At 32.7% G+C, this 27566-nt stretch overlaps 1 protein-coding gene across 14 annotated transcripts in view; it reads right to left on the reverse strand.

The window, feature by feature from the left end:
* Nucleotides 1-1217: 1217 nt before the first annotated feature.
* The window catches only part of Ccdc18 (coiled-coil domain containing 18), a 103632-nt gene continuing 77283 nt past the window's right edge, over nt 1218-27566 (reverse strand). For 10 of the 14 annotated variants that reach the window (XM_048814432.1, XM_048814433.1, XM_048814434.1 and 7 more), the window contains 4 exons: nt 26411-26548; nt 22960-23160; nt 18074-18541; nt 7494-10392 (listed from right to left, as the gene is read on the reverse strand). In XM_048814432.1, the coding sequence (XP_048670389.1) occupies nt 10378-10392; nt 18074-18541; nt 22960-23160; nt 26411-26548 (822 nt within the window). In that variant the 3' untranslated portion in view covers nt 7494-10377. Of the gene's footprint in view, nt 1371-7493; nt 10393-18073; nt 18542-22959; nt 23161-26410; nt 26549-27566 lie in introns of those variants that run through there. The other 4 variants (XM_048814443.1, XM_048814436.1, XM_048814430.1 and 1 more) reach the window with 3 other exon arrangements.

The raw sequence follows: 27566 nt of genomic DNA on the forward strand, positions 1-27566 counted from the left end.
ATGTGTATCACATATGTATTATAAATGTTAAATAATATTTTGTATATTTATTACATTTGTTAGAAAATACACTTTTTAATATAATGATTAGAAAAAGATTTTCCTTTAAAGGCACTGACATAATGTACAAATTTCCACACATATTCCCCCAAAAATCTAACCATTCAGAAAAACTGTTTTGTTTGATAATACTGGGTATTAAACCCAATGCCTCATGCATTCTAGGCAAACACTCTACCACTGAGATGCATCCCCAGCTCTTTAGAAAAACTGATTCATAGTAATCAAATTTACCAAAGATGGCTATTTAACCCCAAATGTAAAGCATTTTATGAGCAAAAATTTATACTGATCTATTACTACATTCTCATTTTAGTAATGAAATCTGTGTAGGAAGCAAATGTTCACATGGTAACCATGGAATCATAACAAGGTAGAATTAATCAGACATATATTGAAAACACAAGAATATGCTCTCATTTACTATACATGTATCCCCAATATGGCTTTTAGCTGAAAAGTAAATGACATGTTTAGATTGGCTGGGTTGAATACTTATACTGCTAATTTTCCCTCTGTGGCTAAGGTGATATGTGACAACAGGGTGAATCTGTAAAACATAAAGCATTTGTGGGGAATTCTAAGATATGCCTGGGAAAAAGAACTACCAAAAGAAGTGGACTTCTTACAGACATATGAGAAAGGGGGCTAGAATTACTGTTGTTGCTTTATATTAAAGGGAAAGGTGTTTCTTACAGTCTAGCAAGGAAGATGTGAAAGTGTTCAAATGTACCATCCTCTCTTTCATCCAAATCTTTTAATGTGATCTCCCCTCTATTTATAACATCTTCCTTTCTATCTTTATTCTTCTTTGATAGCACCTGGCATCTCTCCTCACCCTTCTGCTCCCCAGGTTTCCTGTCTTTTGTCTGACTTTACTTCTCATCTTTTGGTCTTAACGTAAAAGCAATTTCTTCCAGAAAGGCCTTTCTGACCTCCTAGATATGACACTCAAAGCATCTTGTACTTCTTCACGTCCCTTATCCCACATTCAGCAGAAACTAAAACTACAATATAATGCAAATCTTACAAAAGAATAAATGTTTCAGTCTTGCTCTACCTGGTATCTTTAGTGCCCAGCACTGTGCTTCCATACTGATTCTTAATAAGTAATTAGGATAAAGTTTAGCTACTTAACAGAGATCTTCAACATTGAGTGGCTTAAAAAAGAAGTTTATTTGTCACTTATGTAGTAGTCCGAGGAGCACATTCCAGGTCACTTAGGCACCCACGTTCCTTTTATTTTGTTTTTCGCCTATGGTGTTTTCCTCATCCACATGGTTGAAGTTTGGTTGCAGGCAATTCCAGCTCTAGGGAAAGGGAAAGACCTTGGAGAAGCACATATTTAAAATTTTGATGTCCTGGTCTGTAGTGGCACACATCATTTCTGCTCTTGTTCTGCTGGTAAGAACTTAGTCACTGGAGGGCCTGTGAAATGTTATTATCTAGTAATGGGCCCAGCTAAAACTCTGTTATTATTATTATTATGAAAAGAAGAACTGATATTTGTAAAAAAATGAGTAGTCTTCACCACAGCATGGTTGTATGCTTTTCTTTAGCAATATACAATACCTTAAAAAAAGTAAGACAGTTAAAGAGTTTGGTAGTTTCCTGTGTAACTAAAGAACTAGAAATCTTAGGATAATGGAAAGGGAATGATTTGAAGTCGCAGGCCATTATTATAACTAGGCTAATAAGAAATCAATAATAATAGATGCTACCAGTTAACATTTATTATGTGTCAGGTATTATTCAAAGGGCTAAGAGTATACTGACTTGCTGAATATTCATAATTATTGAGGTAGGTACCATTATTCTGTTTTACACTTGAGTAAATAAAGGCACAGAGATTAAGTAATTTGCCCAAAGTGATACAGCAAATTAGAAATCCAGCTGGGTTCAAAACTGGTCAGAATTAATCTGGTTCCAGAGACCATATTCTTGACCACAGGATTACACTGCCTCAATGATAACAACTACTATCTATTGAGTACTTAGTCTATTCAGATAGCATACTAGTATTTCACATTTTTCACCTTATTTAATCCTGATAAGGATTAGATGCTTCTAAAGTAGGTATTAATTTTATTTTACATTTAAAGCGTCTTAAATTTAGTTAATTATTGCTCGAGGCCATATAGCTTATAAAAGAAAAACAGGATCAAATCCACCTCTGTGTGACTGTAAAGTCCATTTCTTATGTTTAAATTTCTAAATTTTTTATTGAGGTAGAATTCAGCTATTGTAAGCATATAATTAAGAGTTGGACAAATATATACCTGTGTAGCCAACAACATAAGCAAGATATAAATCATATCTGTTACTCCAGAAAGTTTACTTCTGCTTCTTTCCATTAAATTCTTCCTGCAGAGGCGATCACTGTTCTGATATCTATTATCATAGATCTGTTTATTCTTGAAATTCAAATAAATGGAATCTTGTACTATTTACTTTTGTGTGTAGATTTTTTTTCTTTCAATATGTCTTTGAGATTTATCCATGTTACTGGATATTAACAGTTCATTGTTTTAAAGTATTTAGTTGTCTGAATATACCAAGTTACTTATTCATTCTTGTACTGATAGACATCTGAGTTGCTTCCAATTTTTGGCTATGGATGAAAAAAGATACTATAAACATTAATGTTCTTTTTTTGGTGGATATATATATTTTTATTTCTCTTGGTTAAATACCTAAGAGTAGAAATAAACTGGGTTAAACAGTAGATGCATGTACAGTATTAAAAGGAAATTCCAAACAACTTTCCAGGTGGTTGCAGATGTTTTACATCATTTGGTGTTGCCAATCTTTTTAATATTAGCTCTTCTCGTAGGTATTTCTTTGTGCTTTTAATTTGTAATTCCTTGATGATTGAAGAAGTTGGATACTTTTAAATGTGTATATGACCATTCCCATCCATTCTGGAAAGTGTTTCAGTGTTTTCCCTGTTTTAAAATTAGGGCATTTGTCTTTTTATATTGATTTAAAGTGAACTCTGAATTTTCACTTATAACTTCTGTCATATATATATATTAATAGCACTCATTTCATTATCTTTTTTTTCTTTTCTTAATGGTGAGTTCTGATGAGCACAGTTTTGAATACTGATCAAGTCCAACTTATTAACTTTTTCTTTTCTTTCCTTCCTTACTTTTCTTTTGCAGTTCTGGGGTTTGGGCTCATGGCCTTATGCATACTAGAAAAATGTACTATCAGAGCTATACCTTCAGCCCCTTAACTTTTTCTTTTATAGTTAGTATAGTTAGTGCTTTTTAGGTCCTAAGATATGTCTCTTTATCCTAAGTTCATGAAATTATTCTCATATTTCTTTCGTAGGCTTTATAGTTTTAGTATTTATATTTATGTCTATGATCCATTCTGACCTAATTTTTATATGTAATATGAGGAGGGGACTGATTGAAGTTCTTTTTTCCCTATTGTACCATTATCATTTGCTAAAGACTTTCTTTTCAACACTGAATAGCTTTCACCCCTAATTAAAAATCAATAAAATAACTATATATTTTAACAGACTGTATATGTGAATATACTTTAAATTATATATGTGATAAAATATGTAGTCCACTCTGTTCTATTACATATATATGAACTATCCTTTTGGTTCTGTTAATATTGTAACGTAATAATAATTATTGAAATCATATCATGCAAGTCTTCCAATTTTATTCTTTTTCAAGATTATTTTGTCTCCTCTAGGTCCTTGACATTTCCAATTAAATTTTAGAGTTAAGACTGTTGATTTCTTTAATTAAAAAAGGGAAAACTTACTGGGATTTTTGTTTGGGTTTGCATTAATCTACAGATCAATTTGGAAGCACCTATCCATTCATGACCATGGTACATACCTACATCCACTTCTAACCTGTCTTGGCAATAAATTTTTACTGTATAAGTCTTCTTTTTTTTTTTTTTTTTCCACTAGGTACTCCACTTTTGATGTTGTTGTAAATACTTAACACTCTTTATTTTCCAATTGTTTGCTGCTTAAAATATATTTAATTTTGCATACTATCTACACCTTAAGAGCTTGCTAATAAACTAATTAGTAATAAATACTTACTTCTCCATTTATAATTTGCCTCCCTTATATTTTTTTCTTACCATATTGTATTGTATAGTATATTCATATAATTGATGAGAAGTGGTGAAAGCAGATATCTTTACTTGTTCTCATCTTTTTTTAAAATATTTTTTTAGTTATAGATGGACACAATATATTTTATTTTTATTTATTTATTTTTATGTGGTGCTGAGGATCGAACTCAGGGCCTCATACCTGCAAGACAAGTGCTCTACCACTGAGCTTCAGCCCCAGCCCAACCTTGCTCTCATCTTAAGGGAGAAAGCATTAATTTTTAAAACATTTAGTGTAATGTTAGCCATATAATTTTCTTTTCTTTCTTTTTTTTTTTTGGTACCAGGGATTGATTTACTTAAATAGTAAGTCAATAAAAAGTCAAATAGTAAATTATTTAAACTTGGTTAACAGTCTTTGTCATGACTATTTAATTCTGCAGTTATAGTGCAAAAACAGCCATAGACAATTTTATTTTCAAGTCAGAAATGGGTCATGTGGCCAGAGGGATTTAGGAGGCTGACCTGTAGTCTATGTCCACAAGGGATATCTTCTTTTCATGTAATGCTCCTGTTAGATTTTCATGTCATGGTTAATTTTGAGGTGTAAGTTTTTCCTCCTCCTTTCTTTACTGAAAAAGTTTTAAATTGATACTATTTCTTCTCCAAATGTTTGCTAGTCTTTACCAGTAAAACTTTCTGAACCTTAAATACTTTTTTTTGGTGGTGCTGGGAATTGAACCCAGGGCCTCATTACAAGCTAGCTCAGCACTTTACCACTGAGCTATATCCCTAGCCCTAGAAGTAATTGTTATAGAAATATTTATAACTGCAAATACATCTTGATCTGCAGATAAAAGCTTATTTAGATGTTTTAGTTCATCTGTATTAGTTCCTTTTTAAAAAAATATTGTTTAGTTATAGTTTGACACAATACCTTTATTTTATTTATTTGATTTTATGTGGTGCTGAAGATCGAACCCAGGGCCTCACACATGCTAGGTGAGCACTGTACTGCTGAGCCACAACCCCAGCCCTGTATTAGTTTTTGTAAGTTGTATTGTTCAAGGAATTATTTCATTTCACCCATCAAAGTTAATGATGTAAAGATGTATTAGTATTCCCTAATTATACTTTCAAACGTCTGTAGGACCTACACTCATATCCTCTTTCCTTCTAAATTTTGGTAATTTATATTCTCTCTTGATTAGCCTTGTCAGAGTTTTATCAAATTTATTATTATTTTGTTTTCTCTATTACCAACCTTTGTTCTTAACTTTCGTTTTTTTTTTTTCCTTCTTTATATTTACTTTTGGTTTAACTTGCTCTTTAGGGCTAGTTTCTTGCTAATATTCTTAGGGTGGAAAATTAGATAACTGATTGTAAACCTTTTTTTTAACTGATGTCAACAATTAAAGTCATAATTTTCCCTCTAAAATCTACTTTAGCTGCATCTCACAAATTTAACTGTTGTGTCTGTATTACTAATCAATTAAAAATACTTACACATCCTTTGACATGAAGATTATACAGCAGGGTTGTTTAATATTTGAAGGTTTTCTAGATACGTTGTTATTAATATTTACGTTAATTACACTGTGATCAAAGAACTTTTGCAAGATGATTTGTCTTTTGAAATTTATAGTGACCTAAACTGTGGACCAGCACATGGTTTCTCAACGTTCCGGGTGCATTTGAAAAGAAATGTGTATTATATAGTTGTTGAATATATTCTTTAAATATAAGTTGGTTGTCAATGTTATTCAAATCTTCTGTATCTTTACTGATTTTTTTTTGTCTTTTATTCTTTCAATTACTGAAAAATGGAGGTTGAACTCTCCCACTATGATTGTGGATTTTTCCATTTCTCCCTTAGTTTATTTGTTTTTATTTCATGTATTCTGAAGTCTGTTATTTGGTATACACAAATTAGGAATACGTCTTCCTACTGAATGTATCCTCTTATCATTATGAAAAAACTTTTTTTGTTTGTTTGTTTTAGGTAATGGGGATTGAACCCAGAAGCACTTAACCACTGAACTACATCCCTAGTGGCCCCTCCCCCTTTGAGACAAGGTCTTGGTTAAGTTGCTGAGACTGGCTTTGAACTTCTGATCCTCTTGCCTCAGCCTCCTACGGCACTGGGATTACAGGCATGAGCCATCACATCCAGCTGAAACAACCTTCTTTATCTCTGGCACTATGTTGTTTTTTTTGAGGTCTACTTTGTTCAATATTATATGACCCTGAAGTTTTCTTAAGCTTGCTTTCTTATGCTTGTTTCCCTAATATATCTATTTCTATCCTTTTATCTTTAAATCTATTGGTGTCTTTATATTTAAAGTATGTCTCACTATTTCTGATTAGAAACTATCCTCCTTTGGATCACTGTTTCCCTACCTGAGGCTTTTTTTCTGTTTGCTTTTAAGATAATTCTTTTCATTTTTGATTTTTCAAGATTTTCACTACTATATGCCTAGGATTTTCTTTTTATTTATCCTACTTATGGTTAACTGAACTGAGATCTACTAGTTAACCCACTGGTTGTAATTTTTTCACCCATTTTGGGCTATTTTCAGCCATAATGCTAAAATACCTTTTTTCCCTGTCCTATTTTCTTCTCATCTTGTCTTATAGGTCTTAGATGCTCTGTTCATATCTATTCAATCATTTTTCCCTTTGTTCTTCAAGAGATATTTTCTATTAAACTGTCTTCAAGTCAACTGACTTTTATATCATCTCCAAACTTCTGTTAAGCTCATAGTAGGGATTTTATAATTTGAGATATCATACCTTTTTTGGTTCTAGAATTTCCACCTGATTACTTTATAGTTTCTATTGGTTTGTTAATATTCCTCCCCATTTGTTCATTCAGAATGTCCATATTTTTCTTGCACCTCTAAAAAATCTTTACAATAGTTACATTATAATGTTAGCTGATTCTAATATCTGGGTCATTTAAGGTTGATTTCTATTGACTGCCTTTTCTTTAGGTTATGAAGTAATATTTTTCTCATGTCAGGCAAATTTTTATTGCATCCTGAACACTAAACTGACACATAATAGTGATTCTGGAATTTTAAAAAGTATTATTTTAGGGCTGGGGCTGTAGCTCAGTGGTAGAGCGCTTGCCTCACACATGTGAGGCACTGGGTTTGATCCTCAGCACCACATAAAAATAAACAAACAAACAAACAAATAAATATTGTGTCCATCTACAACCAAAAAATATTTTTTAAAAAGTATTATTTTGCCTTCCTTTAAATAGCACTGAGTCAAATTATGGCAGAACTTCTTAATCCTTTTAGGTTTGGGTTTTTCCTTTACTAGGGTGAATCTATTTTGGCTTTGATTTAGTTCAGTGGTGTGACCTTAACTCAACGACTTGGTTTTATTTGTAAAATTTGGCATTTATGATGTTTCAACTGCATGCTGAGGTACTCAGCAAGTTACCTGTGTCTATGGCTGGGCCAGAACTCCAACATTGCCCAGAACTTTGAAATTTCTGGTAATTTCCTTTCTACTCAGCCACATAGTAGCCAGTTTTTAAGCTGCAAATTTTTTTCCATTATATGTTGAGTTTGCTCTTTGCAAAGGAGTTGAGGGAAACCCTCAGTCTTTGGCTAACCTTTCTGAAAAGATTCCTTATCTCTGGTATTCTGCCTAAAAAATTCCACTGTAGCAACACTGAACTTTGATATATGCCTACTTAGCTCAGCATGATATTACCACAGTTTTAATGAATAAGTCTAGGCAAATACTGGGGGTAGGCAAATTTGAAAGCCTAGGCAAATAATGGGGCTAACTGTGAATATTTCCTTTCTTTCAAGGATTACAGTCTTGTGCTTCCTGCAATTCCATGCCTGGAAAGAGCTTCATACATATTTTGTCCAGTTTTTTAATTATGTAGGGCATGAGGGCAAGACTATTACCAATTATTTCATCATGGTTAGAAACCTAAGTTTATCTATTCAAAGTGTATATTCTTAAATAATTCGTAAAGTACTTCTATACTGGGATTCTTTATTGGAGAAAAATAGTAAATGAAAATAATTATTAATAATGTGGAAAAACATTAACAGGGGTTAGGGAGTAAGAAAACTGAAAGAATATGAAGTTGTCAAATAATGAATGGGAATGCTGATTTGAGAGATGAAGGACATGATAACAAGCCCCTGATATAGCCACAGGTATGGATGGCTGAACCACAGTAGTTTTTCTACATTTTGCAAAAAGGGAAAAGAATGATCTTTGATGGCAAGAATGGGTGAAAAATGATACAAAATAAGCAAACCAAAATGGAAATTTAAAAAAGCAGAAAAAAGCAAATTGAGGAAAATCAAATTTAAATTTTTCTTCTTAAAAAAATAACTACAGGGATTTGAGGGTATAGTGCAGTGTTAGAACACATGCTTAGCATGCACAAGAACATGGGTTCAATCTCCAGTACCGCCACCCAATCCTCCAAGGACAAAAACAAAACAACTACAACTATAGGATATCCAGGGAATTGTTGGGTTAACAGCAAAAAGTAAGATCTGTTGTAAGGCAAAGATGGAGACATAGATCTGGGAGTTATTACTATAAAGATTTTTATTGAAGCAACAGAACTGGATGAGATTATCTAGGAAGGACATGTACCGTAAGAAGGGAGGTACTGGTAGAAACCAAAGGATCCCAGTATTTTAGAGTCAGGCAGACAAAGATACTGAGATACTTAAATACTGAGAATGATGTTCAGAGAAGTTAAAGGCAAATATATTTGGTTCAAATTTTAGATGTTATAAGCTATATGACCATGAGAAGATAAATCTTTTTGTATCTGTTTTTTTCTTCTACAAAAATATGGTGATAAATTAAAAAATGGTGATAAATAAGAGAGGCAACTATCAAGTGGAATGTGAAAAGGACCAAACGAGTATGCAACATAGAGAGGCAGAATTTTTTTGACTGGTAGGTAGTATATTCTATTTTGTTTTGCTTTTTTATTTTAGGCTAGGGAAAGGGTTTAAACATGTTTATATGAACAGAAGGAGCCAAAGGGATGGGGCTAAAGTATATGAAAGAAGTCAGAGAAAGAAGCTGAAAGTAAATAAGCCCTTGGAGATGGGATGGAAGAAAAAGCTGAACCCTGAAGGTACATGTTTTTCAAGAATTAAGAGTCCAACTTAGAGTGGAAACTACAAATTTATAAAGGTATCAGATATACATTGTGACGCTATTAATTAACACTAAGTAGTCCTGGAGTAAGAAGTGATAAGGCACATGGTAGAAAGACAGGGAAATAAGAGTGCTAGAAGAGAAGACTGAATCAGCAAGTGACTCTTTGGATCAATACACTAGTAAATAGCAACAAGAAGATAAAACTTTATTCTACTCCTGACAAATAATTACAAATTTAAAATTAGTGTTGTTAAAATAGTAATATCAATATATTAATGGTTTTAATGTCTAACTCTTAGAAAATATTAATCCCATACAACTTTTTAAGGATACATTTATATTCATTTATAAATTCAATATCTGGTATAAAGACATCAAGACTCTTGAGAAATTTTTAAATATGAAGGCTTAAACATCTCACCTTACTTGTGCTGCACTATTTTTATTCTATCACAGAGCTAACTAACCATGTATATATAAAGTCATTAGCCCAAAGCTCATCTCTTGATACTTAAATTAGTTTCTTTAGAACATATTAACTTCTATCATTATGTTAAACAATTCTACCTATAAAACTAAAATAATAATCTATTTCATAAGTTGTTATGAGGATTAAATGAGTTTAAGTATAAAGTGCCTAGAATAATATCTGATAAATAGTAAACACTCCACAAGTTACCCATTATTATATAATTATGAACCTGTCACAGAATGACTTTTAAATTCATATTAACTTAAAAATTAAGTATTACTAGAAAAATAGCAAATAATATAGCAGTATGATTAAAAATGTAAATAAGTATTACATATTTTAACAATGATCTTTGCATAATAAACAAAGACAAAGAAAGCAGTAAGTTTAAACAAAAAAAAAGGGTTAATTTTCTCTAAAAATGTAATTAACTTTTAAAAGAACGGGCTTTCTTTAAAAAAATTAAAATATAAAATTTATTCCAAAGCAATAAATAACAGCTTCTATGCAATATGAGCTACATATAACAAGTAAACACAGCACAGTACCAACAATTCCACTTTTTTCATCAGGACATCTTCTTTTAATTACAAGTTTTCTCCCTAGAGTAATGCAAAATAATTGATTAATATCTGAAATATTCTTATATTGATTTAACATTAAAAGTATACTGTAATAGTCAGAAACATAATTTAAAGCAAGAATGAGAAATATTTAAGTCAACTGCAAAATATGAATCAGAAAGTCAATAATAGACCACATGGATACAGATAGCAAGTAATTCTGGAGGAGTAGATGGGAGTACAGATTAAACTAAAGTGATTTTAAAACTCAAAATGGCATATCAAAATAACAGATGTAGGCATCAGTGTCCTCTTATAGTTCAAAGGCACATGAAAAAGAAAAAAGTCTTAAGGATAGAAAGAAAAAGAAGATAGATGTTTGTATGCACAACAAAGAAAAGTAGGAAGATAGAGGAAAAGGAGATTTAAAAAATACAAGTTAAATATTTTTGTCATATCTTGGACTTTACCTGGGCTATGAATTTGAAAATATTATCGTGTACCTAGGTATTTCCCTATATTCCTGCTTCATCTCATTTTTTGCCTATTTTTGTTTTCCCTATAGCCGATTTTCTCACTTCTAATTTTTCATATGTACCATATTTTGTAAACTATGTACAACCCCCTTTTAGAATAAAATGAATACAAACAATACTTTTTTTATAAATTCCTAATAAACATCCACTGTTCTGATCAAAAAAATGATTAGAATAGTTCTTATTGTGAAGTCTCTGAGCTCTCTGAAATTGTGTTCAAAACTGTATAACTTTTTAAGTTCTGAGCTTTTCTCAGAGTTAGAAGTTCTATGTTAGACTCTATGTTATAGTCTTGATTGTGAATAGAATTGCCAAGATAGGAATACGAATTATTAACCATTAGAAAATCTATATTAGGGCTGCAACAAAAAAAGAAACTAACATTAATTAAGCCCTTCTCATGTGCCAATTTCCATTGTACCAGGGGATTTTTTTTTTTTTTTTTTGGTACTGGAGATTGAATCCAGGGTCACTTAACCACTGAGCCACATCCCCATCCATTTTTAATATTTTATTTAGAGACAGGGCCTCGCGCACAGTTACTTAAGTCCTCCCTAAATTGCTGAGGCTGGCTTTGAATTTGTAATCCTTTTGTCTCAACCTCCCCAGCCACTGGGATTACAGGCATGCGCCACCACAACCAGTACTGTACCAGTGGATTTTAGGAATGCATTGTAGAGTAGGGCTACATTCTGAGCAGTTGATTTTCTACATAGAGCCCAACAATAATGACCCCAGCCTTTGCATTGCTTAAGGGCTCTTTACACAAATCAGATGATGAATTAAATTCTCTATAGACTTGGCTGATTTGATTTTTGACAGAAATTAAAGTTACATCATGTGTAGGAAACAACTTACGATATCTCATGAGTAGTAGTAACATCTCATGACAACTTCAAACTAAACTTTTAAACTTTAGTCACTTAATGATTTTTTTAACAGTGCAGATTAAATTTGAACATGGGTGGGGTTGTGGCTCAGTGGTAGAGCACTTGCCTCCCATGTGTGAGGCACTGGGTTCGATTCTCAGCACCGCATATAAATCAATAAAATAAAGGTCCATTGACAACTAAAACAAATTTTTTTTTTAACATAGCAGATAAAGACAATTATTTAAAAAGTCAAGTATAGCAGTGAAGAAGTTAAAGACACCATAATTAGGACAAAAATTTCTATGGAGCTCCCCTTTCCTTGGTGCCTGAAACTCCTGCTTATTTTTCTTAATGATTAATTCAGGACTATTCTAGGGCCTTTGTATAAGCACCATGAAAAGAGATGAATGAGTTCAGGCACAATTCACTAATCAAACTAACTACTTTCGTATCTGTTTGGCATAATTGGTTTCTTCACATTTCATTTAAACAGAGTCTCTCTGGCTTAAAAGGTTTTTTTTGTTTTTGTTTTTGTTTTTGTTTTTGTTTTGTACTGGGGATTGACTCCAGAGATGCTGAACCACTGAGCCACATCCCCAATCCTTTTTTATTTAGCCACAGGGTCTTGCTAAGTTGCTTAGGGCCTTTCTAAGTTGATGAGGCTGGCTTTCAACTCATGATTCTCCCGTCTCAGCCTCCCAAGCTACTGGGATTACAGGTGAATACCACCATGCCTGGCTTAAAAGAGTTTTTGTTATAAATATATACATGTCTTTCTCTATATAAATTTATATATAGACATATATATTTATGTATATTTATATATATAAATTAAATATATATTTATTTTAATTGTAGATGGACACAACACTTTATTTATTTATTTATCTATCTATCCTTATGCAGTGCTAATAATCAAACTCAGTGCGCCTCACATGTGCCAGGCAAGTGCTCTACCACTGAGCCACAACTCCAGCTCTTAAAAGAGTTTTAAAATCCTCCCTGTAAATTAGAGATCAATGTAATGTCATACTTAATAGTGGGCATAATACACTGAGGATCAGAACTAGACTGCAGATCAAGTCTCCACACTCCAATTAAAAAAAAAAAAATCTCTTATTTTTTAAAAAATTTACAAGTGGTATACATTTATTAAGGTAACATACATGTGAATGACCATGAAGTCATTTAACAGTAAAGGTAGAGCAAGTCAAAGTTTCATTCAACAATAGCAGTTTTATCTCTGAATTTTCTTACCTTCCATTAAAGGGAAAAAAAGACAAAAAACAAAGAATAGTGAAATTAGAGAAGAAAGAAATAGAGACCCATCAGAAAAAGCAGCAAAAAGATGTCTTCAATTACCCTTGCCCCTTAAGAGAAATGTATAATATACAAGGAGCAGTCACTTGAAAACTAAAAAGTCAAGATGAACATTTGTCTAGTAAACATCGTAGAGATGAAAAAAATGGAGCAATGAATGGAGCTTTGAGCAACCCAAAGAGCCAGTCCTTTCTATCAAAGACAAAATTGAGCTGATCTAGGGAATGTGATTGAGGCACATGAGGTGTAAGAATTCCACGTGACCTTTAAGTTCTAAGTACTGACTGTGGTTAATGAATTTAAAACTCAGTAGAACATCATTCAAAATAAACAAAACTATTTGAGCACGGAATTTAACTTTTGATTTTATGAATCTAATTGGGTACAGAATTTTGAATATTTTAGTTTAGTACTAAGCTTCTATGATAATGGAATGGTAAAATTCCTTGATAAAACATAAAATGACAAGATATTCAAATGCATCTGCATATTCCAATAACCTACAGAATAAGTAATCATTCTATCAATTGTGTATTAACTTTTAAGTTCTACTCTCCTAACCCCTAATTGACTAAGCAGCTTCAAGACCAATCTATTTAATCAGAAATTACTGAAGAGGATATAAACACAATCAATGTAAACAGTATAGTACAGAGCAGGGACTCAGTTTACTCATGTGTAATAATGGGGACAATGACATTATTCATTACAATAGAAGAACTATTAGGTTTTCTCTGTGTATGTGTGTTTTGCGAGAACTCAGTGTCTCGCACATGCCAGGCAAGTCCTCTACACCTCCAGCCCTACTAAGTACTATTACTTTGTACTATTAGGATAATAATAATAACTATTGCAGGTACTATTACTGAGCTATTATAAAGATTAGGAGTTCATTTATGTTAATTATTCAGTGCCTAATATATAGTAAATGCTATGTCTTGTTATGATCACAATCTGTCACTACATTTATCAAAATTATCCTGCACAAATTAGGCTTTGTTTCTACCAAAAATAGACCCTTACACACCTGATTCTAAGGGTCATTGGAATAGGGCAGAGGTTCTTGAAAGGAACAGTAATGACCTATAGGGAACATTCTAGAAATCTGTGAGGGTAGTTTGAGTTGTCACTAAATTGAAGAGAAAGGGAAATCCTGCTTCTGCAATGTAATAGGCAGGGACAAACAATGCCAGATCTGGTCCTATGATTTACAGGGTTGGTCCCACATGACAAAATTACCTGGCTAGTAACTCTATTAAACTTTCCTATTTTACCTATACTCTCCCATTCTCCAAGTTAACTATTTCATATACCTTCTTTGCTTTTAAATCTCCAATGCCTTATCCTAACTTAGATAATAGCCCTGTTTGTTAATCAATAAATTTTTCTACCACCACCAAACCTTCTAGTCCATGTGTTTCTATTCCCACATTTTTTTGCTCTTCTTCTTACTACAGTCAATAAACTTCTTCCTTTTTACCTAAGACCAGCCCCTCTACCTCTCTAATTGTATCTTTTTTGGTCACTGTTTTTCATGGTATTGGGGACTGGAGGCAGGACCCCCACATGCGAGGCAAGGCTCAAACAGTGAGCTATATTCTCAACCCTTTTTAAATTTTTGAGACAAAGTCTTGCTAAATTACTCAGGCTGGCCTTGATTTTGCAATCCTCCAGCCTCAGCCTTCCAAGTAGCCAGGATTACAGGCATGTGTCATCACACCCAGCTAAATCTAAAGTTGTTTGTTTGTTTTGGTACCAGGGATTGAACCCAGAACCCACAGGCACTTAACCACTGAGCCACATTCCCAGCCACTTTTTATTTTAAGACAGGGTCTCAATAAGTTGTGGAGGCTGGTTTTGAATTTGCAATCCTCCTGCCTCAGCCTCCCAGGCTGCTGGCATTATAGGCACCTGGCTCCCATTCGATTTTCTTACCGGCTTTTCTTCCTAACACTTTTTTTGTTTTTAAACCTGGCATTATTATACAAAGTACATGTATGAAGACTTGAATTGGGTATCAACATGCCTTATATACAAACAGAGATATGAAAAATTGTGGTATATATGTGTATTAAGAATTGTAATGCAAAAAAAAAGTACATGTATAATGGCATAAAGTGACGTGAACATACTTTATATACAGAGATACAAAAAATTGTGCTCTATATGTGTAATAAGGATTGTAATGCATTCCACTGTTGTTGTGTATTTAAAAAAAAATAATAAAATCATTAAAAAATCCCTTTGAAAGTATTAAAAAAAAACCTCTGGCTTTATAACATATATCTATTTACTTATTTACTCTCTACCCCACTAAAATGTAAGCTCCATGTGCAAAGGATATTGGTCACTTTTATTTGTTTCTATAATCCCAGTGCTTGGTATATAGTAGGTGCTCAATAAATATTTATTGATAACAAATCTTTACATATTTGGGTCTGCAACGACCCTGTGCACAAGTGTGCTTGCCACAACAGTTTTGAAGTGGTTTGAGGCCTTGCCCTGATCCATCCAGATCAAGATTATAGAAATTTCAGACAATTACTGGGTATAACGGCTCATGCCATAATCTCAGAGGCTTGGGAGGATCCTAAGTTCAAACCCAGTCTCAGAACTTAGCAAGGCCCTGAGCAACTTAGAGACCCTGTCTCAAAATAAAAAATAATAGTAATAAAAAAATTCAAAAAGTTTGAGTTCAATTCTTGATATCAAAAAAAAAATCAGACAACGAAAAAAAAAAGAAAAAAAGAAATGTCTATGAATAAATTAAATATCTGAATAAATAATATCTAATAATCACAACCACAGTTTCAAATGCTAGATTTTATTAGACTTTCACAGGGAAAATTTCACCGAGATGGAGTTATATTTTAAAAATTTCTATTATTTGCCTTAGCTTTATTAACAGGTTGTAAGCTATTACAGCAGATATCAAATCTTAGGCAGTTTAATAAGTACAGGAACTTTTATACATAGCTCAACATTTTTCATTGTATAATTGATATAGTAGCTATCCAGTTAGACATAAATCTTTAAGAAAAAGGGCAGGGACAATGATGGTACTGACTTGTTTGCATTTGTATTTTTCACTTCATAAATTTAACTGAATGAAAACTCTACTACAAAAACATATAGAATGTACAAAAATGTCTTATAAAAACAATTAGTGTGCCAAGCATAGTGACGCACACCTGTAAATCCCAGTGGCTTTGGAGGCTGAGGCAGAGGGATCGCGAGTTCAAAGCCAGCCTTGGCAAAAGTGAGGGACTAAGCAACTCAGTGAGATCCTGTCTCTAAATAAAATACAATATAGGGCTGGGGATGTGGCTCAGTGGTTGAGTGCCCCTGAGTTCAATCTCCAGTACACCTCCCAAAAAAGACAAAAACAAAACAAAACAAAAAACAATTAGTGCAATTACCAATCTACACAGAATAATATAAATAAAATGGATAATAAATTTGGTAGAAGTCATTGTAAATTGCTATCCCTTAATTAACAAGTTTTTCTAAAGGGAGTTAAGTTTACATTTCACAATTCCTATCTCTATATTAACAGAAGACCTTTTTTTTTTTTTTTTTTACAAAATTAAAGCTGATTAAAAACTCTTGAAGGCATGCAGGGAATAGTAACATTCAATAGTTCTATTCAGCAGAGAAACCCAAGAAGTTAAAAGATGGAAAAGAAATTACAGGTATTTTCATTATTGCAAATCACATTTTGAACTTAATTTTTTAAAATGTTACTCAGTATTGCCTTACTTACTATGCCACTTGCACTGTTAAATACTTGAAATTTCAAAACTTGTAAATTTTGTTCTACTACTAATATTATTATTATTTTATACATTTTCTTGCTATGAATAGAAAATTACACTCTTTTAAATATAAGGAGGGATAGGAAGACATGAAAAGAGGCTGCAACAGTCTTTGTCTTAGGTTTATTTTTAAAAATCTTTTTCTAAAAAGCTACCTTAATGTGTTTGAAAATGAGGCAAAAGAGCATCTAAAAATAGCTGACATTATCTGAAGGACAGTATTTACATAATGTAGACTACAGGCATGTGTATTGCATGGGATTGCAGGCATGTGCCATTGCGCCCAGCTAAATATATATATTTTTAACATATATATTTTATACTTTATGTATAAAATTTAAAATCTTCTTTTTAAAATTTAGTAGTTTTTTCCTAGACACTTTAAAGTTGTTTTTCTGTGAAATTTAAGTCTTAAATTTTCTCAATTTGTCTATCACAAAAGAAAAGTACCTATTCTCATTCTTTTCTAGCACTTACATTATATGACCGTTACTGATCTAAGACAAACACAAGAAGATTTTCATGACATGGCATGCTTGACTTAAATAATGGTTGAAGAATAAAAAATAAAAATGCATATACACACACAAATATATACAGGATGAGTATTTTTCACCTGAAAATCTGAAAAATTTTTTAAAAATATATTTATTTTTAAAGTTTTAGGTGGACACAATATCTTTATTTTACATTTATGTGGTGCTGAGAATCAAACCCAGTGCCTTGTGCATGCTAGGTGAGCACTCTACCACTGAGCCACATATGCCAAAATGCTCTAAATCATGACAATTTTTGAATACCAACATGACATCACAAGTGGAAAATTCCACACTGTGAAGTTTTTGTTTTAGGCACAAATTACTATTTATAAAATTGCTTTTAGGATGGCTATATGTGAAGTATAAGTAAATTTGACATTCAGACTTGAGTTTCATCCTCAAGATATCTCATTATGTACATGTAAATATTCCAAACCCTGAAGAAGTCCAAAGCACTTCTGGTCCCAAGCATTTTGGATAAGGATACTCAACCTATATATATATATACACACACATACATACATATATATATATGTATATATTATATATATATAATATTCAATGTATATATTTTCTTCCAAGTAATAAAATTATATTTATCAGAGACAAATTGTTACAACTTATAATGAGATACATACCTGAGTTAAACCAGCACCTGTTTGCATAGAAGATTTTTTTAATAGTCTCACTTCTTTGTTTATGTATCTCAGCATCCCACTAAGAGTAGTAAAATCATTACTCTCAGAACTATCATCCTCTATGGTATATGTGTGAGATTTAAATGAGTCTGACTGGGTATAAGTCAGTTCCTTATGGCTTTCTTCTAATGTTGAAGGCTGTTCTAATTGCATTTTCTTTAAGTCCTGTAGTAATTCTTCAGAAAGATCTTCATTACCATGAGATTTGAAACTAAGATCACTGGCACTAATAGAGCGACGTAGTTTTCTGCACTTGAAAACAGATGTGTGAGAATGTTTAGTAAACTTTGGATCTTGACTATCAGGCATAATTTCTGGTAGAGGTGTAAAGGGAGGTGGTAGAAACTTGATGTCTTCTGCCTTTTCATGTCCAGAAACTCTGGCTTGTAATCTGGTTAATTCTGATTCCTACAGAAAAATTAAACACAGTACATAGAAGGTGCTCAGTATATTTTTGTTAAGTGAATAAACAACCTAGAAAATCAAACTCTTAGAAGTCATCTATGTCAACCTTCATCTCAGAACAGGACTTAAGATCTTTTTTTTTTTTAAATTTTTTATTGTTGGTTGTTCAAAACATTACAAATTTCTTGACATATCATATTCCACACTTTGATTCAAGTGGGTTATGAACTCCCACCTTCACCCCATACACAGATTGCAGAATCACATCAGTTACACATCCATTGATTTACATATTGCCATACTAGTGTCTGTTGTGCTCCGCTGCCTTTCCCATCCTCCACCCTCCCCCCAGGACTTAAGATCTTGACAGCAACTCTTTAAGAATTTTCCAAGGGCTATTTAAACACTCTACTATTTAAGATAGCTTCATTTTGAGACAATTACATATGTTCATTCAAAATATGTCTAAAGTAGCCTATGGAATTCCATAAATACTAGGTTTTCCTTATAGAATTTTTTTTAGTGTTAATGACAATTTTAATTTCTATTCAAAAATAAAAATCTTACACCTAAAAATTTCTCTGCAAATATATAGAGATACATGGTATACACAAAGACTACCTTCAGAATTTCTAAAAGGAAATAAATATATTATCAGCTATTCTGCTTTTGTAAATTAGAATTATTTTGAGAAAAAAATTAGAGGGTCATAATCTTTAATAAATCAATCTTATTACACATTATATTTCTGTTATTTTCCCATGCTTTCATTGGGTACTCTGAGCTGTACCAGGATACTGAGAATGAGATCTATACTGCAAAATCAAGAAGCCTAAAGAAAAAGAAAAAAAGGATGGTATTTTAATTTTAACTAAAAGCTAAATAAAATATTAAAATTTTCTATTTTTAATATTGGGGATATTGCTCAGTGGTCAGTGCCTCTGAGTTCAATCCCCAGTAACCCCTCCCCCCTCAAATAATAGTAGCCTCCTGTTTAAATGAATCTCCTTTTTTTTTACAGGTATATTTAAGATATATATTTTTAAATCACTTTTAATCTGATAGTTTCTATTTTTAAGTTTGTTCCCTAAAAATACTGTCCCTAAAACTGAAACTGTTATAACAACAGTATACAAAACAAAATGAAACTTTTAACTCCCACATTCCAGTTCTTTTAGGACTGTGTACTATTTTATTTAAATAACTTACTTTTAAGTGACTAGAAAGAGTGACAAGTTTTTGTTTTGGTGGGGTCTTTTTTTTTTTTTTAGAGAGAAAGAGAGAGAGAAGCTTTTTTTAATATTTATTTTTTAGTTTTCGGTGGACACAAAATCTTTATATTATTTATTTATTATTTTTATGTGGTGCTGAGGATGGAACCCAGTGCCCCGCGCATGCCAGGCGAGCGCGTTACCGCTTGAGCCACATCCCCAGCCTTGGTGAGGTCTTGTTGTGTAGATCAGTTTGGCCTCAAACTCAAAGTACTCCTTTCTTATCCTTCAAGGGATTATAGGCATGAGCCACAGTACCCTGCTTTCAAGAATTGTTTTTTTTACATTTATTTTTTAGTTGTAGTTGGACACAATACCTTTTATTTTATTTTATTTTTTTTATGTGGTGCTGAGGATCGAACCTAGGGTCTCACACATGCTGAGCCACAACCCCAGCCCCTGAGAATTTTTTATAGTAAACCTTAAGTTCACATTTTTTGGCTACAATTAATAAAGTAGTTATAGAGTTGACATAGGATTGTACACAGCTAGAGTTAGGGTATGTTTTCCTGTCATGCGTTATCTTGCAACAATTAAGAAACATTTCTCAGATAAGTAGGAAAACATAACTTTTCAATAAAAGGAAGCATATTGAATATACTAAAAACAATTCACCTTTTCCTTTTTTTTCCCCTCCCTCTCTCTTTCTTCCAACTACTGGGGGTGTTATACCACTAAGCTACATCCCCAGCGCTATTTATTTATTTACATAAATAAATATGTATGTATGTATTTTTATATTGAGACAGGGTTTCACTAAATTGCCAAGGCCAGCCTACTGCCTCGGCCTTCCAAATTGCTAGGATTACAGGTGTGTGCCACCACATCTGGTTAACCTTTTTCTTAAGACTCAAAGGTCACTGTGAGCTGGCTGTGGTGGCGCACACCTGTAATCATAATGGCTTGGGAGGCTGAGGTAGGAGGATTGTGAATTCAAAGCTAGCCTCAGCAAAAGTGAGGTGCTAAGCAACTCAGTGAGACCCTGACTCTAAATAAAATACAAAATAGGGCTGAGGATGTGGCTCAGTGGTTGAGTGCCTCTGAGTTCAATCCCGGGTAAAACCCCCCCATCCCCCCAAAAAGAAGGTCACTGTGTGAACATTACTGTAGTGTGCCATCACTGTCTTAGCTTTGCCTATGTTCCAACTGCTCTCAAATACTAGCATATATGCTGTCAATGGAACTGATTCCTATTATTTATAGCTACTTGTACTTGGTCTGTTCAACACTTCTATTAGACTTTCTTCTTTCTCTTTTATCTTCCAAACTCCTCTTCAGTTTAGACTTTAAAGCCTATTGAGGTTGTCTTTGAGAACTGTGTCAGATAACAAAGGAATTCTATTTTCTGACTGCTTTACTGGCTAATTATAGTACATATTGTAAGATCTCTCTAGGGGCTATGGTTATCGCTCAGTGGCAGAGTGCTTGCCTAGCATGTGTGAGGCACTGGGTTCAATTCTCAGCATCACATATAATAAATAAAATAAAGGTCCATTGACAACTAAACAATACTTAAAAAAAAAAAAAGATCTTTCTATATCTATGGTTCATTTATGAATGGCTACTCCTGACCCAGCATGGTGACACATCTTATAGTCCCAGCTATTTGTGAGGCTGAGTCAAGAGGATCAAAAGTTCCAGACCTGGGCAACTCAGCAAGACTCTATCTCAAAATTTAAAAAAAAAAAAGTTAAAATAAAAAGGGTAGCTCAGTGACAGATCACATGCCTAGTATGTGAAATGTCCTGGGTTCAATCCCTAGTATCTCCATAACACACATGCAAGGCTATTAAACACAGCCACTAATTTTGCAATTTCCTAAGTAGATAAACTTAAAAATCTTGTAAATGATTAATATCTACAGTCAAACTGCATTAACCTCATTGATAATATTCAGCAAGTAAGCAGAAATAATTACTGTAATATACTCTACTCCTTGATTATACCTTAAACCCCTAAATATGATTTTAGATTATGTCTACTCAGCTTTCATCTACTACCATAAATATCAACTGTATGACAAAAAAGAATTTAAATGCTCAGGTTAGTACAGAATTAGAAAGATTTCTAACATATTATTTGGTTAAGTTTTTCCATTTCTATAACTTCCATTTTGCTATAAAAGTTATTTATTATTTGTTATTTTTTTTTAAGGACTTCACTGATAACTCTACTTATATATTGGCAGTTTTGAACCAATGTTAACTTTTTAATCTCTATGCATTCTATTGATATAAATTTGAAATTCCAGCTAGGTGCAGTGGCACATGCCTGTAATCCCAGTGACTGAGAAGGCTGAGACAGAAGGATTACAAGTTTGAGGTCAACCTTACCAACTCAGCAAGGACCTTGGCAACTTAGTGAGAACCCTGTCTCAAAATAAAAAATAAAAATAAAGGGCTGGTAAAGTACATCTGGTTTCAATCCCCAGAGCCCCTGGCACCCCCCCAAAAAATCAAATTCCAAACTTTCAAGATCAACAAATAAATAACAACAGTAAATAAATAACAACAGGCTACTTTAAAAATCATGTTTAAGTCCACTAAAAAAGTTCTAAGTATAATTTTGTACTTCTACTTTATAAATTTTACAGAAATTTTATTGGTTTTGAAAAATGCTTCAACTTTCTTAGTAAAAATCCCTCAAACATCATTGTTATTTGTTACATGGGTTTATATTTAAATTATACAAATTATGGCTGGGGTTGTGGCTCATCAGTAGAGAGCTTGTCTAGAACATGTGAGGCCCTGGGTTCAATCCTCAACACCACATAAAAATAAATAAATAAAATAAAGGTATTCTGTCAAACTACAACTAAAAAGTAAGTTTGAAAAATATAAAAATAAAAATAAATTATACAAATTATTTCTTTTGGGTAATATGATGTACAGCATATTAATAATTTCTCAAATTTACCTTCTAAATAAATGCTTTTTATTCAAACAGGTCAATAATTGGCCATAAAGTCCTTTACAAACTATAAGAACAGGAAAAAAAAGGCCATAAATTTACTTTTTTTTTTTTGGTAGTGCTAGAGATTGAACCTAGGACCTTGTGCATGCGAGGCAAGCACTCTAACAACTGAGCCATATCCCAGCCCATAAATTTACTTTTTCATAGATATGTTTCATTACTTAGATGTTTACTTACTTTAATAAGTAATGCTTCATTTGCAGCTTCAATTACTTCATTCCTATCTTGAACTTGTTGATGTAAATTGCTCACAGTGTCCTGAGCTTCTTCTAATTCCAGTTTTGCTTTCTCTAATTGTTCATTTAGCTGCTGAACAGAAGTCTTTTGAGAGTCAGCAGATATTTTCCACTTTGTATGGTTCTCCTGATGTGAAATCATCTACATAGCCCCCAAATTGTAAAAATAAAAAAGAATGAAAATAGGGTGGAGTTGGTTTCAACAACATTCTAATACTTGGCTACTACCACTTACTTTTTCTTAAAAGAAAGTAAATTCTGTTTAAATACACAAACATCTAATTTCTCAACAAATAAAATACTAGTAGAAAAAAGGGAGTGATGGAACACATTGTTTTCCATTTACTTAACAGTTAATCACATGCAATGGACTCTATTTGGATCCTGATTTGAACAATTAAATTATAAAGGCATTTTTTTAGATAATTCTAAATTTGAGAATTTATTGGTAATTTATCTAGTATTAAAAAGGTCTTTATTATAATTAATTGCTCAGTTATACAAAACATACTTATTTAAATTTTGACCTTTGCATGCTATATTATCAATGTGTCCCTTTTTTTAATTAGATCTTTATGGTTATACATAGTAGTTGAATTCATCCTGACAAACTCAGACACGCATGTAAATCAATTTCAGTTCTTCATCACCCCTTTTCCCTCCCATCCTCCCCTTCTCTCTTCTCCTACCTCTATCTACTAGACTTCCTTTCACTCATTCATTAATTTGCATTTGATTGGCTCTTTATGTAATCTTATCCTTCCCTCTACCTTTCTTTTATTTTACTCTAGCTTACCATTGGGGAGATAACATTCAACCTTCGAGTTTCTTGAGTTTGGCTAATTTCACTTAGCATATTCTCCATTTTCATTCATGAAAATACCATGACTTCATTCTTTTTAATAACTGAGTAGAACTCCATTGAACATATATATATACAATTTCTTAATCCATTCATCTACTGACAGGCATCTGGGTTGATTCCATAATTTAGCTATTGCAAATAGTGCTACTATAAACTCTGATGTGGCTGCCTCATTCTAGTATGCCGATTTAGAGCTTTTGGGAGAAGATACCCAGGAGTGGGATAGCTGAGTCATATGATGGTTCCATCCCTAGTTTTTTTTTTTAACTTTATTTTATTTATTTATTTTTATGTGGTGCTGAGGATCAAACCCAGGCGAGTTGCTCTACCACTAAGCCATAACCCCAGCCCCACCATCCCTAGTTTTTTGAGTAATCTCCAAACTGCTTTCCAGAGTACATGAACTAGTGTGCAGTCCCACCAACAATGTCCAAGTGTTTCTCCACAATCTCACCAGAATTTATTGTTGTTTGTAATCTTGATCACTGCCATTCTAACTGAAGTAAGATGGCTATAAAGGCGTTTTTAAAAAATATTTTTAGTTGTAGATGGACACAATTCTTTTATTTTCTTTCTTTATTTTCTGGGTTTTATGCCTGATGTCCTAGTGTCATTATTAACAACACTGCTTTTCATTCCATAAAGTATTCCCTTTTAGATTAAAGAAGTGGGCAACATATTGATGGATTAAATAAAATTGGTCACAAGTTGATAACTGCTGAACAGTAAACGTAGAAGGATTTGCACTATTTATGCTATGCTAGTTTGAATATCTTTAAAATTTTCCACAATGAAAGGTTAAAACAATCTCATTTTTATCTCAAAAAATCAGGAGTTTTGCAATTATTAAGTGACTTTTCCGACAGTTCTGAAGCCTGCATTTTAAAAAAAGAATATTGTTAAAAATTAAGATCCCTTTTTCTAATTATTACGATAATACTGTATCCTCTCAGCTTTACATTCAAATAACACACACTTTAAAAACAAATCTTTGTTGGATTGGTGATATTGCTCAGCAGTATAGTGCCTGCCTACCATGTGTGAGGTCCTGAGTTAATCACCAGCACTACAAAAAATAAATAAATCTTTGTCAGCCACCTAAATGTAGAAAACTATATTATACATTTTTATGACAGACATAAAAATATTAGCATCAAATACTAAACAGCAACACTAGAACAAATTTTTTACAGCTTATTTTATATAAGCAATTTTTCCTAAATAATTTCAGGTAATTATAAAACTAAAAGTACACAACTGGATAATTACAGATAAAAAAGAATAAAGGTCATATATATAAGTGTAATGATGAGTGAAGGTCAAACACTTGAGATGAACTAATTATTACTGAGAGTCACTAAACTGAGTAGATAATATCAATTAAATAATTATGTTAAGTCTAATAAAATTCACATTTGTCTCTAAAGACCAAGAGTTATAAGCTCTTGGCCTGAGAACTGGATACAGACCTACCAATCCCTCACAAAAATGTTATCAATTCCCTACCAAAGGAATTTAATACAAATGTATCTGCAACCCTTATTTTATTGAAAAATGTTTTATTAGGACCAAGCTCAAAGAGAAATTTTTTAGATCATATACAAAGATTTTGGGCAATATTTTCAAATGTAGTTTTTAAAAGTTGAAAAATACTATTCTAATCAATAATACTTGCTTTGTCCATAAAGGCTCATGATACACTGATAGATTACAAAAGTCCTAATATTGCCTCTCTAATTTACTATTAGAACAAATGTTGGAAATTACAAAGCACTATAGACTGACATCACATGAAACTGTTTATGTCAGCTATTAAATATTTCCAATTAGTTTTCTGGAAGTACTATTTTAGAATTCATAAAAATGATGGGCCAGGCTTTGGTCTAAGAACTTTACTGTATTAATTCATTTAATTCTCACCAAAGTTCTATGAGATAGAACCGTTATACCCACTTTAGACAGAAAGGTTAAGTAATTTGTCCAAGGTCATAAATGTGCTTAGCCATAAGCAAGTATTGGACATAGAATGCCTGGTTCAGGAACTCAAGCTCTTAATCTTACAGTATATTAGTTCACTGTATATGTAAAATTGTGTGCGTAGCTATAAGAAATGAAGACCACAGCTAGGCACAGTAGCACACACTTGTAGTCCCCTAGCATCTGGGGATGCCAAGGCAGGAGGATTACTAGTTGAAAGTGAGCCTCAGCAAATTAGCAAGGCCCTAAGCAACTAAGTAAAACCCTATTTCAAAATAAAGAATAAAGGGGCTGGGGTTGTGGTTCAGAGATAGTGCTTGCGTACCATGTGTGAGACACTGAGTTCGATCCTCAGCACCACATAAAAATAAAATAAAAATATTGTGTCTACCTATAACTAAAAAATAAATATTAAAAAAATTAAAAAAAAAAACCTCACAATATATTATTCTGAATTGAACACTTAAGAGCTAGATAGACTCATACTTCTGTACAGATAGGTCAACCCACTTTAGTGGGAGATATCATAACAAATTAAAATTTTCTTTACCTCCAAATGATAAGCTTCTTTGAGGGATTCTACTTCTGCTGACAATTTCTTGATTTCTGCTTGCATTCTTGCTTCTAAATGAGCTTCACGTACTTGAGAAGCCCCCAATTCTTCAACTAAGTGAATTTCACGTGCTTCCTTAAAAATGACATATTGAGTAAAGATTATATAATTTGTTTATCTTGTTAGTATAGCTAAACAAATCCAGTGCATTAATAGAAGCAGTTTAATCTTTATATAAACATACTTCAAAATCAATTAATTAAATGGTACATTTTTGAGACTTTTCAGGGACAACGAGTAGGAAAGTATTAGTGTATCATTTGGTACCATAAGTTCACTAACCAATACTTTCTGTAAAAACAAACTAATAACCACAGCATGCTGGACTTTGGCAGATAATAATGCCTTCTTAGGTATGACTCTGTATTTTTGCTCACTAGTTGCATTATTTGCTTAATAAGAATGAGGGTTTTTAAAATTTTTTTTTAGTTGTAGATGGAAACAATACCTTTATTTTATTTATTTATTTTTATGTGGTGCTGAGGATCAAACCAAGTGCCTTGTGAGTGCTCTACTACTGAGCCACAATCCCAGCCCATGAGTTGTTGTTATCCAAACTTATTTAATGGTACTTTATACTACCTGTGCTTGTTATTTTAATTAAGAAATTTTATTATACACAGAAGTCCCCCCCTTAAATGAATTAGGTTTTTGCTTTTGATGGTTTTGCTTTCTGTGGTTTCAATAATCTGCAGTAAAACCCAGTTCAAAAATACTAAATGGAAAGTTACATAAATAATTTAAGACAGACATGGTGGCCCACACCTGTAATCCCAGTGACTCAGGAGGCTGAAGCAGGAAGATCCCAAGATGGAGGCTACCCTCAGCAATTTTGCAAGACACTAAGCAACTCAGCAAGACTGTGTCAAAATAAAAAATGAAAAGGACTGGGGATATAGCTCAATAAAGAAAAAGAAAAGGAAGAGAAGGAAGGAAGGAAGAAAGGAAAGAAGGTAGGTGGCCAGATATAGTGGTGCATGCCTGTAATTTCAGGAGTTTGGGAGGCTGAGGCAGGAGGATCAAAATGAGCCTGAGCTTAGCAAGACTTCAACCTTCAACCCCGTCTCAAAAAAAAAAAAAAAAAAAAAAAAAA

This window comes from Marmota marmota, unplaced genomic scaffold (genome assembly GCF_001458135.2).
Source record: "Marmota marmota marmota unplaced genomic scaffold, marMar, whole genome shotgun sequence".
NCBI lineage: Eukaryota > Metazoa > Chordata > Mammalia > Rodentia > Sciuridae > Marmota > Marmota marmota.